The 15,996-nt window shown below is 42.5% G+C and overlaps 1 protein-coding gene across 1 annotated transcript in view; it reads right to left on the reverse strand.

Annotated features, from left to right (window-relative positions):
- Positions 1 to 3,021: 3,021 nt before the first annotated feature.
- Ppm1e (protein phosphatase, Mg2+/Mn2+ dependent 1E) overlaps positions 3,022 to 15,996 on the reverse strand; it is a 134,059-nt gene continuing 121,084 nt past the window's right edge. Inside the window, exons 4-7 of the mRNA XM_021176229.2 lie at positions 13,879 to 14,067; positions 10,705 to 10,848; positions 10,403 to 10,496; positions 3,022 to 5,159 (exon numbers count right to left, since the gene is read on the reverse strand). Of these exons, the coding sequence (XP_021031888.1) occupies positions 4,111 to 5,159; positions 10,403 to 10,496; positions 10,705 to 10,848; positions 13,879 to 14,067 (1,476 nt within the window). The 3' untranslated portion in view covers positions 3,022 to 4,110. The remainder of the gene's footprint in view (positions 5,160 to 10,402; positions 10,497 to 10,704; positions 10,849 to 13,878; positions 14,068 to 15,996) is intronic.

Here is a 15,996-nt window from a genome sequence, read left to right on the forward strand (position 1 = left end):
ACCCTTTCCAGTGGTGGCATATGCCCTTAATCCCAACATTCTAGAGGCAGGCTGGTGGAGGGGGGCGTGTTTGACTGAAAGACCTGCCTAGTTTACAACTGACTCAGCTTTCCTCTAAGAATAAGACAAATAACCGGTGGTTTTTAATTGCTGAGTTTTATTAAGATATTGGCAAAATTTCAACATACTCCTTACCTGAATAAACAGTTTTAATAAATAAAAATATGAAGGATCACTTATGATTACAACTCAACTCAAAAGTGATCTGTAGAGTGGGTTTGTAAATCGTAACGTCACTCACTTCACTCCAGAGATAATTCTTTGCAGAGAAATGTCCTGAACAAGAGAAAGCTTGTCTCTCACCAAAGAGCACCTAGAGAGATTACAGTGCTGTATCTGCAGCGTTACCTCAGACGTCAGAGTTAAAGACTTTTCAAGCATGACTGCTGCGCCAGTGTGGAACCCCCAGCCCTCCTTCAGGTTTCTACTCAGTATAATAAACAGGCCTGAGCTGTTCAAGTGCTGCTGGCGGATGCAGCAGCGGGGTTCCCCTTCAGTCAGTACGATTTGGCTGTTAGAATACTGGCAGTGTCATTGGTTTTGAAGAAACAACCATCTTTTCATAGATCAAAACAGGAGAGTGTTGGGGCTTTGTTTTTTTATCCTGGTTTTAAAAGGTGAAAAAAAAATCTTTTAGTAACTTATAATCCAAAGAAAATTTCCCCAAACAAAGGTTTGAACAAAACTATAGTATCCTCTTGTAGCCTTAGGTGAAAAAGCTCATTGAACAAATTGAGTTTAAAAATTAAAATAATTTAGACCTTTTCTCACAAAGCCTCAGGAAGCCTTTGGTGGGGAGGAAGAAGTTGAAGCACAGCAGTTTACTTGTCTGCAACCCTGAGCTGCGTCACGCATCATGTCCATCTGCCCCTTGGATGCCGGCCTCTTACTGGCACAGTGTTCTAGCAATGGAGTGTGGTGTCATAGAAATGGAGCGGTGCTGCTGTACCACGGCGACTGTGGTCAGGACTAGACTTAGTGTTGACATTATTAACATTGTCCTTTGAAATGATGATCCTTTCAAGGCTCCTTCTGTTAAATGCAACATGGACTTTAATTGTATTACTTCAAGGACAATGGATGGCACTTATAGGTAAAGAAAAGGTATATACATGTTTTTCTGTCTGACCTCTGTTGTACAGACATAAATATTACTAATAGCCCCAGTATTTGGTGCTGTAATGTTGCCAATCTCAGTTATCCTTCCCAATATACATGTCTCAAAAAGTGAAAAAAAGAAAACCTTTGAAATTAGGGACTGATGCCCTTTGAGACTCACAGTGAATGTACAAGGAGTAGGAATCTCGGTTGGTGACTTGTCTACTTTCCTATCAGATACTACACTTTCTTGTTTATATTTGTTTTGCTATTTCCTACTTTAACAAAACTGTTTTAGCAAGCAAACAAATTGATGCAGATCATGTTAATTGAAAAAGTGATACTGCCACTCTTTAAGGATCGAGTGTAGAACTTTCACCACCACTAAATTGCACAATGAAATAGAGGTACAAAACACATAATTCACAGACTATACCTCAGCATTTACAGTTAATATATATTGTATAGATACTTTTATATCTGTCTAATAATTGTACAATCACCAGATACACCATCATTAAATATAAGTTACAGAAATGTATAGATACCGTTAGTTAGAGGGTTACTTATTGCTTACATTAGCAAGCAGCAAATGAGGGCAGAGGATTTGAACTGAAGGGAACTACTTCCTATCACCAGTGGCATTAAGGTTTAACACTGCATTTCACAAAGCACTGCTTCTTGTCTGGTTTATAGAACCAACAGCAGCATTTATCAGGCCAATAACCACTACTTTAATATTATAGAATGTTAAAGGACTTACCTTACAAATGGTACCTAACTACCTTATAAATACGCACATTGTGAACAAATGAAGTTAGTTTTTACATTATTGGTTTATTAACTTGACCACACTAGAAATACTTTTCTCTATTTTCTAGAGAGCTAGTGATATGAGAAATGGAGTTAACACTGCTGTGTAGTCAGACCTACAAAATCCAGACCTTTCTAATGGGTCTGTTTGTCCCGGTTTCATCCACCCAGTTTTTTTTTACCCCACTGATAAGCCTATATCACCTCAAAATTTTTCTTTTTACCTCATTCTGATCAAAATCATTGCCAACAGGTAACCACAGATGTACTTAGCTACTTTGGGATATGAATGTTCATCTGTGTTCTGCTGCCTTGTTTTCTTAGAAATTTTGATTTGAAAGTGACCCTGTACCTGATGGGCTGTCAACAAGACCTGGGCTTCAAAAAACAACAGCCATGAGTGAGGGCCATGTGTAGGCAGAGCATGAGAGAGAGAGAGAGGATGAAATTAACACTGCTGAGGAGGAGCCTCGGGTATTCCTCTCCACCTGTGTATCACGGGTACTGTCGGAGAGGGGAAGACCGACTCCAAGGTCAACAGAAAACACTGACAATCCGCTTACTCTCAAGTTTTGAAAAATAAAAACTATAGATGAACAGTGTAACCATTGCTGAAGAGAAGCTGGGTTTTGGTCTCTAACAATGTGATGTACCTATGATACATGTCAGTCATCTATGTCTTCAAATGAGGGAATCTTAGTCCTCTGGGGGTCTGGAGAATGCAGCATGAATTGTATTATGTAGACCGTGGTTAGGAGCAGCAGTGCCTGCGCTGGGAGCAATGGCTCTAGCAGCTACTCTTGCCTGTTGGCCTGACTGGCCCAGGGTTGGGGGAGGGTGGGGAACATGAGGACATGGATGCATTCATGGCTGAGAGAAACCAGGCTGCCTCACTGAACAGATACGATCGCGTACTTGCTGTCTTTCTGCTTTGAAACTTTGAAATGGCAGAAGGTGGTTGATTTAAAACTATAAACTATACCTTAAGTATTGAAAAGATTTAAAACTATAATAAACTATAACTTAAGTATTGAAATGCGAAGCACATGACCTGTCACTGTAGTCTGAAGCAAGTAGCTGGACTCTGGCTCGTCTTCCAGTTATAACTAAACAGCCCTGGCTCTCAGTAATCTGCATTCTCCTTTGCACTTGGCCTCTGGGTTCACACTCAGCCTCCTTCATACCAATTACTTCATTCCCTTGGGGAAAACAATTTTAGAGAAGTTAAAACTATCATTTTTTCCATTCTCCAAACTACGTTTTATATTATAATAATATATGCCTTTGCTGTCTGTAAACATAAAAAACGCAGAAAATATAGAAATGCTATTTCACAACTCTTTTTAAATGGCATGAGTCTTATATTGTACCTCACATCATCTCTGCTAAACCACTTTATTCCTGAGATGAAGGTACTGTGAAAAACATTAGCATCATAGGTTACAACCAGCTGACGGTGGTCTCCTAAGATGCCAAGTAACAAAATCCCATCAAAAGCACCATAACAGGTTATAAAACGCTCAAATAACTAAAACCTTATGAAGTATTTTAATTAAAAATGTTCATAGTTGCCTTTCATTTTCTATGAAAAGTGAATGATCTTACTGTATACTGCCTCCCAAATCTGAGAACATGACACTTTGGTACAGGTTTACTGCGTCTCATCAGCAGTTTAGACCTGTGTGGCTTTTAGTCTTTCACCTACCCACACAATTGGGAAGAGATGCTCCATAGTCCCCAAGATCTTAAGGGACATTTCCCAACAAAATTTAATTCTGCATGGTTTCCTTTAGATTAGGCACATCAGACCAGATAGTTGCGATTTCCATACCATATATTCTGACTGGAATAACTTTCAAGCTTCCACTAGTGACGCGAAGGGATGGTGGAGAGGGGGCTGTCTGTGGTATAGAGACACATCACAGGGACCAGTTGAATAATTTCTCTAGTGAAACCGCCAATACTTTTGATTAAATTGAAAATGCTATTTTGAATTTCCTAACAATCTATGTACATTTAAGAGTTGAGCCATCCGTGGATTCATAATGAAGTACGTGTACGTTAAAAATGTCTACCGTGTTTCTACTCTGATAGCTATATTTCTGAGAGGACTAGCTAGCCTACGTTGAAGAAAAAGTCTTATATTTTATAGCTCCAGGGAAAGCCTGGGCATGGAATATCATTACGCTTTCTGATCTTCACGTCTCCACTATATCCTTCCCAACTATTTTCCCTCCATGGCAAAGAACTTCTTAACATCTTGTTTCTCTTCCCACTTCGAGTAAGCGAGGAGAGGCTAATGCCTATTTTGTGAGAAGGCTCTCGAGCAGACAGAAATGAGTAAAACTTTGGATTAAACCTGAATCCACGCTGCCTTTTGGAGTAGTGGTGGCGTAAATGATACAATCTAGACGCTGTTTTCCCCTGGGATTTGAACTGTTCATTTTCCAACCCAGAACTGACAGGAGACAAGTTCTCCAGTCTGCATTTCTGTTGCCCTGTTGAACCCAAATTAAAAGAAACCAGAGGCTCTCCAGCACCACTCCGTTCAGGCAATGATGACTTGACTGATCTCTCCTCCATTATTAGCTCATTAAGATCTTTCTTTGGTGCACCAGGACCAATCATCTCAACTGGTGGCAAAAATTGGGTACTGTGAGGTTTGCTTGCTTCTGTGTGTGTGAGATCTAGGTAGTCTGGGTCTTCCAGCACGTTGACCTGGGGCCCTGGGCTGAGGCTAGTTCTATCAGTGAATGAATCCACGCGCCCCTCATAGCCTAGGTCGGCGGGTGCTGAGCACTGGTGCTGTGGCCAAGGGCGTTTGCACTCTCCGTGAGTCTCCTTATCATCCCCACCATCTTCTTGCCCTCCTTGAAAAGAGTTCTCTGTCCACTCTGACTCCTCACTAACATTTACAGCCTTGTTCATGTCCCTCAGGAATACCACAATAACAGTGATGTTATCACTTGACCCTGCATCACGAGCCGACGCTACTAATTTGTGGGCAACCATGCTGCTGTCTCCATTATTCTCTTTCAAGTGGTCAGACACAACCTTCACTGCCTCATCAGGGTTCACGGTGTCATAGAAGCCGTCACAGGCCAGAATGAGGTAGTCTTCAGTCCCATCCAGAACAGTGGAGGCCGAGTCTGCGTCTCCACAGATATACGGCTTGTGCTCAGCATCTCCTAGGGAGTAGAAGGGAAGGCCAAGAGTCAGAAGGCAGGTTGTGGCTCACCTCAATGTTCAGTATGCTTAAGACCAATACTGTGAGTAACTTCATGGGAAAGTTTTATTTAACAATTGTAAATGACACACTTGAGTCCTGTGTTACTTTGATGCTGTTTATATTTGCTAGTTGCAGGGCTCAGTTCCTCTTTGGCTTTATTTTCTCAGACTTGTACTTTGATGAAAGCAACAATCACATCAAGTCTAAATTTGCTGCTGTACTGAAAATATCAGTCATATATAGGAGAACTCTTAGTAGATTTGTTTGGTTTATTTACAACTTGAAAATACTGTGGTGGAAAAATCCTAAGTTCTCCCCGTTTACCTCATTAAACGGTTCCTTGTTATTTTTTTTAAAAGACATTGGTAAGTAGGTTTGTGTTGTGAACATGGAGGAAGGTTTGAGTTACAAGGGACTGGAGAGATAGCTTAGCAGTTAGCAGCACTAGCTGCTCTTTCAAAGGACCTAGGTTCAAATCCCAGCACCCACATGGTAATTCACTACTGTCTGTAATTCTAGTTCCAGGGAATCTGAAAACCTCACACAGACATACATGGAGGCAGAACACCAATGTAAATAAAAATTTAAAAAACCAAGTGTGATTTCCCTAAGGCCAAGGAAGCTTGTGGTTTTATGCATAGTCTTACATATGGAGCTAGGCCTATATTATAGGCCCATTGGTTTTGGGTCCACTTGGCTTCTCTTTGATGCCTTGTTTAATGTTTTGTAATGTCTGGAAAGTGGACAGAAAATCTACAATAAGCGTCTTCATGTCTTCACAGATGACCCACCTGTGTTGCCCTTGTTCACCGGACCCCATACACTTACTAACAACAGAAGCAGACACTGCTGAGGTCACTCATCTTCTAATGCTTTCAGAACTTTACATTGCAGGCACTACCAGATCCTGCATTGTTTTCCTGCAGTCGCTTGGAACAGAGCTGGCTTTGTTCTTAGCCACCAAACCATATGTGAAGTAGTCCCCTATAGCTTAGTGTAAACCATATGTGAAGTAGTCCCCTATAGCTTAGTGTAAACCATATGTGAAGTAGTCCCCTATAGCTTAGTGTTGGGCACAGCACTGGGATCAGCTGACTAGCTCCAGATCCTAGCTCTCCCACATGTATCTGCTGTAAGTTCCCTCTTGCCTCAGATTCCTTTCATGCTTGTCAGGCTCAGAAGAGTTCAATAGGACCCCTGTGGCTAAGCTATAAACTGTATGGGTCATATGCGGTATCCAGCATGTTGAGTACCTATATACCAGGAAAATGAATATTTACTAAGATACCTATTTAGGTTAATGTATCTGTAAATAGGAAATCTGTAAAGAGGACCTTTTGATCCTGTATATTCCCAACTTCACTATCCTCCCCACTTTTACTTTTTCTTTTTCTTGAGCCAAGGTCATCTCATCTACATAGCCCAGGCTGGACTCTAGCCTGCTTTGCAGCCAAGACAAATGCCTGATCCCCTTGCTGCCTCCTCCCAGCTGCTGGGATCCTAAGTGTGCACTACCACTCTCACCAGCCCACAGACTGTTGAAGCGAATTGCACAGGCAGGATTCAGAGTCCCCACCAGTCCACTTCACTCATCTCTCCTATTTTACCTGATTGAAATATTTTCTGAACTCTGCTTCTAAAAATAGATGTGATCTGAGTCATACTGTTCCAGAAACTCTTGCTTTAGTGCTAACATTAAAGACCATTGCAACTGTTCATTTTAGAAGAGAACACACAAAGATTTGCAGAAGAAATACTGCCAAGATTCTGGCTTCTCACCTGCTCTCATGTTGAGTGTCAGATTTATGACATTTCGCCCCCAAATTTGGTAGGAGGGCACAAACATGCATTCCATGGTGGGGGTGGCAGTTTATCTTCGTCGTCCTCTCTCCATATGCTAGGAAATGTCCGAGCCTCGGTCAGCTTTGGCTCAGAAGTGCAGGGCTCAGGTGAAACAGTTGACAAGCTTTGTATTGTCAAAGCTTTAGTGTCATTTGTCTTTTAAGTGGAGTAGAACTGTCCCTTAGGTCCTTTCCTGCACCTTTCAGCCCATTCCAATGACTCTCCCAAATCTTACATTCCTCACCTCCTTAACCCAGCTCACCGGGCTCTGGGTAGGTTCGTTAGTATTTTTGGTGTGGGTGGGGTGTGCAGAGTTGACCTCTACCCTCTCTCAGAGTCAAGTTGTTGGTTTCTTTAACTCTCTTCCTATAAATATATTCAAATCTACTTTTTATTTCAACACTGTAATATGTAGCCTAGCTAAGCCTGAAACTTCCTTTCGGTCCTGTTTTAGCCTCCCAAGTGCTGGGATGACAGGCATGGACCACCATGCCCTTCCATATCTCAATTAGTGTGTTCTTGCACTTAACCAACTGAAAACATTTCTCTCCAATACTACCAGTTATTCCCTATTTAAAATTGCATTTTATTTTTAAGATGTATTTGTTTTGTGTGTATAATGTTTTTTTCTGTGTTTGTATGTTCACTACATGTGGGCCTGGGGCCTGAAGCTCTTAGAAGGGGGCATCAGATCTCCTAATCTGGGATTGACAGATGGCCATGAGTTCTCATGTGAGTGATGGGAGTCAAGCCTGGACCCTCTGCAGAAGACACGCATGCTCTTTGCTGCTGAGCCCTGTCTCTAGTCCATAGCCCCATCTCACATGGGACTTCTGCAACCCTTGACTTCTGCAAGCCCTCTTTTCCTGGCATCTGAACAAGTCACTGCTCTGTCACTCATTTTTCCTGACTTGTTCCTTGATTTAAGAGTAGGGCAGTTGTGTGCTATGAGTGTGTCAGACCCAGTTCTGAATGAAGTATATAGCCACCGTACACGTGAATCAGGAACTGGATACCAGTGCTCTCACTTTATCGAAGAGCAAACCAGTACTGAGACACTGTCTTCCCAAGATCAGTAACCTACAGAGTGGCAGAGCCAGTATCCAAACCGTGCCTGCCCACTGTGTTACCTTACGTCACTGATAAGCAGCTTTTATCTTGGCATCTTCACACAATCTCTGTCTTCTGGGTACTGTTACTCATGCCTGTAGTTTCAACATTGGCTGCACACATGATCAATAGCATTGCCAATCCTTATCTCCAACTCAGAACTTTCAGCTAAACACCAAATCTGTATTTCTAAGTATATACAAAATCTCTTCCAAGACATGAAACCCATCAGTACCTAGAATTGAAAATAAGTCCAACTGAACTCACCCCCCACCAACTGCTGCTGCTTTATTACAAATGCTTCATCATCTTCCCACTCATAAGTCAGAAACCTGGAAGTTAGTTTTCCTCTTCCTCACAAACTATCATCTGTCTCACCGATTTATAGCCTCCTCCGTGTCTCCCGTTTTAGATAGCCTCGTCTCCAGCTCTGTTCCCACAAGCCTTCTAAATGATCTCCCTTCTAGGCCTGTTACACTCGCCTCAATCCTCCCCCTGCCTATAACTATAAGTGCTTGGAGAGACAAGCCTGGTCATGTGGACTCTGCTTGTTCACTCACTGCAGTGCAGACTCTTGACCAGTCCACCCTCTGCTCTCACCTTGAGTACTCATTGCTACTCCTAAAACTAGTTATATCCTGGGGTTTCCCTCCCTAAACATAGTGTGTTGCCCTGTCTACCTGCAAAGTCATTTTATCTGTGATGTCGACCTTATTCTGTCTTAGGTGTCGCTTCCTGAAGTGCTGCTTTGGTTTCGTCTTGTGCTCTATTTTTAGAATCAAGGCCGGCATCTACCCGTTAGGTTGCCTCTGTGGGGATGCATCAGTCTCCTGACAAAACACTCTCAGAAGGAAGAGGAGTAGGACGAGTTCTTGACCAGTTCTAGGTGTCAAAAATACTCGTACCTAAGAGTATATTTTAGGCTTGAGAATTTCCCTCTTTTGGTATTGTTCCACAGTAACTAATTGCTCCCTTATTGTAAAGAAAACATGTTCTTCATGAGGTATTTGTAGTCACTTAGCTTCTCATGTTCATATTTGGGGAACTTTACAATTTGCCAGCATCTTTTCAAGGAGTAGGAAGGTTTCGAATCACCAGTGAAACTAAACCCAATCTTTAAGGTTGTCTTATTCTGGGATCTTTGGTAATGATAAACTAATTTAGTAATTAGATATGACCTTTGTGTATGCTAGCTTTGTCTATATTCAGTTGCTTCTTTAAAAATTAAGGGTTGTGGTGTGCATGGCTATCTGCCTGTCTACCCATGAAGACATACATGTATTCTTTTTCAAATGCTGGCAGTCCCAAGCAGTCAGCCCCAGCACATACACATGAGCAACACACTAACTGTATTTACATGTGACACTGGGCAGAGAAGAAAAGCCAGCTGGGAAGAGAAGCTAACCCATGAAGCCTGACAACACACTCAGCCCAGACCTAGACAAAGGCAGGCACAGCCCATTCCTTGAAGTTACGTCTACAACTTTGTACAGTCGCCTGTTGAAGCTGTTTTATAGTAGCTTCGCCCTTTTAAAAGGCTTAAGTTTTAGGGAGACCAGTTCTTCTTTAATGCTGGAAGTGCACCTGCGTGGGTAGAGAGCTTGCCTGGCATGCATGAAGGCCTGAATTTGTTCCCTAGTGTGAATGGGGAGAGAAGGAAAAAGAAAAAGTGAACTTGAACCCGAGATGATCTGACTGGGTATTTTCTGGGCCAGGTGTGGTGTATATGCCTTTAATACCAGCACTCGGAGGCAGAGTCCAGGCTGGTCTGTTTAGACCCTCTCTCATAAAACTGTGTGTTTATATATATATGTATATATACATTCTAAATATTTCCACATTTAGAAAATAGTTTTGTATAAAAAGTGTGTTTTAAAGAATTCTGTTCATGTCATTTTATAATTCACCAAAAAAGAAACTGTGACATTTGGAAAGAACCTCCCATTTTCTGCAACAATGGAGTGAAACAATCATTGGTTTTAAGCAGATTTTTCACTAAATTGGAAGCTCCTATTTAAAAAATAGAAACTGATATTCAGTATTCCTTGACATGAGTCTTATTTTATAATGAATTTTAAATGTATAAATAGCCAGGTGGACTTCAATAACTCCAAAGTCATCTGGTGGTTGTTATTTTAAACAATGATAAGCATTCTGAGCATGTAAGCGGCACCTGAAGTTCCTTCACAGCAAAGGTAACACAGCACGATGAGCTACCAGACTGGAGAAAGGAGAGTCATGCTTTCCTACCGATGGCTCTGGAGACGGACAGGCTTCCATTCACCCTCCAGGCGCCAAACCAAACCACACAGCCTCCAAGGGCCTCAATTCGCTGCTTTTCATCCTAAAGAGCAGTGCAATAAAAATCAAATATCTGCATTCAGGATTTATTCATCTGCTTTACAGTAAGTAGATATACAGCCCAACATCAGAAAGCTTGTGAAAAGGCTTCCTGTATTTCTCCTTTAGGAGGAGGGCATACTCAAAGAATCCTAATTAAGAACTACAGAACTGCCATTATGACATGCTCTGTTGGAACAGATCATACATACCTCTCTGTCTGGCTTGTGTGGTTTCATTAGTTCAACAGCTTGGCCCTTTCTTACCAGCATGACCTGGGAATCGCCCACCCATGCCACGTGGAGCATGTTGCCTCTGATAAAAGTCACTACTCCTGTGGTCCCACACCGTAAGCTCTGGAAATAATGGAAGACCAGAGTCAAAGAAAATAAAGACAGTAAATCTTCCGTGCAGAGCAATTTATAATTAATACAAGCTGCATTTGAGGCAGACTATAAGTAACATAATTTCACATTACAAACTCATGTGTCTCAGAGCATTTTATTTAATTTTTGAAAAGAGGTCTTCACTTGTGTAACCCTAGCAGCCTGGAACATGCTATGTAGACCAGGCTGGTCTCAAACTTACACAGGTTTGCCTGCCTCTGCTGAGATTAAGCATGTGTACCATCGTGCCTGGCTCAGAGAATTTTATGTGTATTTTTGTTTATGCACACAAGTCCACTTGATCTGTGATATGCACAACATAGATAATTATGTTTCATTTTAAGTAAACATTTTCTTAAAAAGACTGGGCTCGAGGGCTGGTAGGAGGACTAAAGAGAGATGGCTCAGTGATTAAGAGCACTGGCTGCTCTTTCAGTGGGCCCCAATTTGAGTCACCCATATGATGGTGACTCACAACCATGTCAACTCAGTCCCAGGCCATCTAATGTCTCCTCCAGCCTCCATGGGCATTGCATGCCTCTGGTACACAGAAATACATACCCATACTCGTAAAATATAAAGTATTAATTAGCGAATTTAAAAACCAGGTAAGAATGCTCAGAATTTAAAGGGTCTTGCTGCCAAACCTCATAGCCTTAGTTTGATCCTGAAACTCAACATGGTGGACATAAAGAACCACCTTCTGTAAGCTTTCCTTTCCTCCACGTGCACATAGTGGCATGCATGTCCACCACACACACACACACACACACACACACACACACACACACACACGGGGGCAGGGGGCAGAGAAGAAAGAGAAGATGCTTGGGTGTGTGTTTTAAAACATGGAATATTCTGTGATTTGTCCGAGGGTTGGTAATATTGTTCACTATGTAAAACCTCTGAAGTCTTTGTTCTTCCTGGTTCACTGTTGAGATAAGGTCTCACTGTCAATCTGGTTAGCCTAGAACTCGTGGAGAGCATTTATTTGCCTTTGCTTCTCAAGTGCTGGGACTAAAGGCGTGTGCCACCACACCCGACAGTCCTCTTCTTAAATGGCTCCAGTTCTAGTCTGCTTCATTTGTGAACTACTGGGTAATCAGTGAGTTGGTATAGTTGTACAGTGTGTGTGTGTGTGTGTGTGCGTGTGCTCGCAAGTACGTGCATGCATGCACATGTGTATGTGCGTGTATATATAAAGCATTGCAGCATTGCTTGGTACAGAAGAAATGTCCCCAGTGTCTGGATACTATGGAACTGAGACAGCATATACTCACTGAAGAAGATGCTTATATACCTTTAAAAACAAAAAAACCCGAGAAGCCTTCCCTAGAGTATTTTTAGGGAGCTTTGATTGGGAACACTGCATAGAGAGCTAACAGCCTGGGATGTCACTGCAGTAGCTACCACAGTACTTAAAGCTCTTGATCCCACTACACCAAAATGACATCTCCATTTGACATGAGTCACCACCAAATAAGCATAACACTGTTACTAAGGACCTGGCCCAAATTAGAACAAGTACGTCAGGGGTGGCAAAGGGCTTCTTGTATCCAATGAGAAAAACAACTTTTCTTTTTTTCCCTATATAGGAAAAGTTTGTTATAAATCCTCACCCACCAATAAAATGTCTTCCCACACAGAATGTTCAAAAACTCAGCCCTCTGGAACACACGATATAAAGACACTTCAGTGCATATGCCCTGGAGAGAACAGGAGGCAGGGCTGCCTCACAACAGGAATAGCTACTTTTCCCCAGCAGTAAACAGCACATGGAAGCACAGGAAGGAGAGAGCGGACTGCTGGGAGGACCCTGAATTATGCAGCAGCATTGGCAGGACAGACACAGCACCAGTGACAGCAAGTGACGGAAACAGAAAACGGGATGTCAGGTTTAAAAAGACATTATTGTCCCATATTGGCAACTAGATTGCCACCCTCTCCATTCCCCCAGGCTCACCTTGTCCCCAAGCTCAGAGGCAGCAGGCTCCAGAAAGGCAGAGCCCATCAGTGTGCTGGCCCAGAGCTGGGGGAAGGGCTGTGGCCATCTTGGGCTCTCTTGCAGCCCACCTCTACCTGGGAGTCTTAGTAGTTCCTATAGCTACCGTGTGTATCAGTCCGAGCTTAGGGATGAAGGTAGATACATCTCTTGCTTTTTACCAAGTGGTTCATCATTCTTTGATTGATTCCAAGCCCCACTGATGCTTTACAGCATAACTGTAGAGATCAGGAAAACGGACCAAATAATAGTCTGATCTTTCCATTTTTGAGTCATGTGGCAGAAGTTAACTTACTGTGTATATCTTAATTTGTAATTACTTTTGACAAGTAAAAAAATGTACATTTTCTATTTAGCCTGCCCCCAGCTAAAAATCCAACAGTGTCATAGGTAATTACATTCCATTGCCCAGAATGATAAATAGATAGACATAATATATTTTACTTTTAGAATTTAATATGGAAGTCCTAAATTTCATTCAGAGTAAAACACTTAGGTCTGACCAGCCTTAGAAAGCTAGGACATGAATTCTGTCTTGTCTTCCTAGTAAGAAGAAATCAGCTCAGGGGTCACCTAAGGTCCCCCTCTCTGCACAGTAAACAGTGGCCTACTCATGCAGAATCAAAGCGATGGAAGGAATCCCAGTTGCTGTTGCTGTTTTAAAACTATTGTTTTCAGTTCACCACATCCAGATCTTGTCTGCAAGGGTGCTTAGAGAGGTAGCTGACCAGGGTGGGGGTCGGGGGGGGGGGGACGACACACAACTCACCCGCCCAATCCAGCAGCACTTAACAAAAAGCAGCCAGAAAACCACAGCCTGACTCTGCTTTACAGTCTATCAGTGTGCCCCACAGAACGAATCCCCAGGAGGGAACTGGATTTAGGATTGAACGTCTGTCTGTGTCTGTAGAGCTTAGATGATGTGTACCTTTAACCACAGAGACTGGTTGAACTTGACTAGTGCAGTAGTAGCCAGAGTTCACAAGGACATGCCATACCTCCCTGGCTGCCTTCTGCACAAACCGCTCATCTGTAACACGGAAGGCCCTGCAGAGAGCCTCAGCAGGATCATGGGGAAACATCTCCTGGCGCACTAAGTTAACGTGTAGGTGAACGGAGGCATAAATAGCAGCGTCCACTCCCCCATGGCCATCAAACACTGCAAAGTATGCTTGTTCCTCCTGGTCCTGTCAGTAGAGACACAAAACAGTTAAGGAATGGCACAGAGCACCATGCAAGTGATCTGATGCCCTGGAGCCAGCCATCTTCTGTGTTTGTCATTCAGATAATGTTTCCCTTCGCTCACATGCCTGATCAGCTGCTGCATACCTGCAATGCTAGGGCATCTGTGTTTACACACACATCCCTGGAACATATCATGCCCAATTAGTGCAGGCTGCAGCGCCCTCTCTGTGAAACTTGTTATCTTGTACCATGGAAACCACCCACGTGCATTTGCTTCAAAACCATAGTTGTGAGGAAGAGGAGGAAAGACAGTGTGAGGAAGAAGTGAGCAAAAGCCGTTCTGCATGGAGTACTTCTTTCAAAATACCACAGAACAATAAAACATTCCAGCACAGAGCCAATTGTGTTCAGGTCTAAAATACCAGAGATTAAAAACATATACAGTTCTGTATGATAATGCCTCTTTCACACATCATTCTTGGTCACATTGAATTCTTACTTCCATAAATAGTCTCTCTCTAAACTTGTTAACCAGCCTTGAGCCACGTCAGATGCCCAGTGTCATGCTGTGCAACTTAGTTGCTGTGCCTGGCAACTTAGCTTCAGCCTCAGTCTAGGCTTTAGCAACCATTTCTCAAAGGCCAGCTGCCAGCATCGCTCTTACCTTCTGCTGTGTCTCAAGTTGCTTGCTTCATTTTCAGCTCAGGTGCTTAGATCTGTCTCTCATGTGTGTGAGTCACTGGGGTTTGAGTGACTCCTGAGCTCCCTGTAGGCAGCAGAGGCTAAGGACTTCATTTGTGAGTCTTTCCATTTGTTTTCTTGGGACTCTGGGTTCTGTCATGCACTCCTAAACAAATCTTTTCTTAGGGGGCTGTTTTTGTTTGCCTGCTTGCTTTGGGTTTTTCTTTCTTTTTCCTTAAAATTGACACAGTGTCATGTAACCCAAGTTGAGCTGAGTTTTTCTAAGGCTGAGGGGCTGCCCTACCTTCACACTTGTGTCAGATAGATATGACACAGGCATATCTGTGCCTTGGAAAACGTCTCTTTAACAAAAACACCATATGTAAATGTCCAGAGAATAATGGTAACACTCAAAAATTATGAAACTGATATATACTTTCCAGACACTGACGCTAGTATGTCTTATATCTTAAGCAAAACAATTTATAGTGCCATTAAAGATTGACTAAACAGAATCTGGCCTAAAGTTATACTCAATTTCAACAACTCAGTATAACATCAGAAACGCCAGCAGTCAGGCAAAGTCATTGCTGCATTAGTGGTGGGGTCTCCACTAACTCGTGCAACATCTCTAGGCTTCACTCCCAGCACTACGCAATTTTCTTTTAAAATAGTGTAGTTTTTATAGGGAAAATTTATAATGATGTATAATTTGTTTAAATAATAAACATAAAGAAAGAAACAAATAGCACTATAATCCCACTATCATAAATAACACCCTCATGTCTGTATATCTGTGGCTTGGTTTTGCTTGGGTGGGGGTGTTTAGTAGGACTTTGGATAGGTGAGACAAGCATTCTATATCTGCGCGCCTACGTGTATGCTTTGGTTTCTGACACAGGGTCTTGCTGTGTAGCAGCTCTCCTGCCTCAGAATCCTGGATCGCAGGTGTATACCACCACACCGGGCTCTATTTTTTTTTTGGTTTTGATTTGTTGGGTTTAGTTGGTTGGTTTGGTTTTTTTCAAGACAGGATTTCCCTGTGTAACCCTGGCTGTCTAATTTTGTAGACCAGGCTGGCCTCAAACTCAGGATCTGCCTGCCTCTGTCTCCCAAGTGCTGGGATTAAAGGCGTGCACCACCACGCCCAGCTTTTTCTTCTTCCTTCCTTCCTTCCTTCCTTCCTTCCTTTCTTTCTTTCTTTCTTTCTTTCTTTCTTTCTTTCTTTCTTTCTTTCTTTCTTTCTTTCT

The sequence above is a fragment of the Mus caroli genome, chromosome 11 (genome assembly GCF_900094665.2).
Source record: "Mus caroli chromosome 11, CAROLI_EIJ_v1.1, whole genome shotgun sequence".
Classification (NCBI taxonomy): Eukaryota; Metazoa; Chordata; class Mammalia; order Rodentia; family Muridae; genus Mus; species Mus caroli.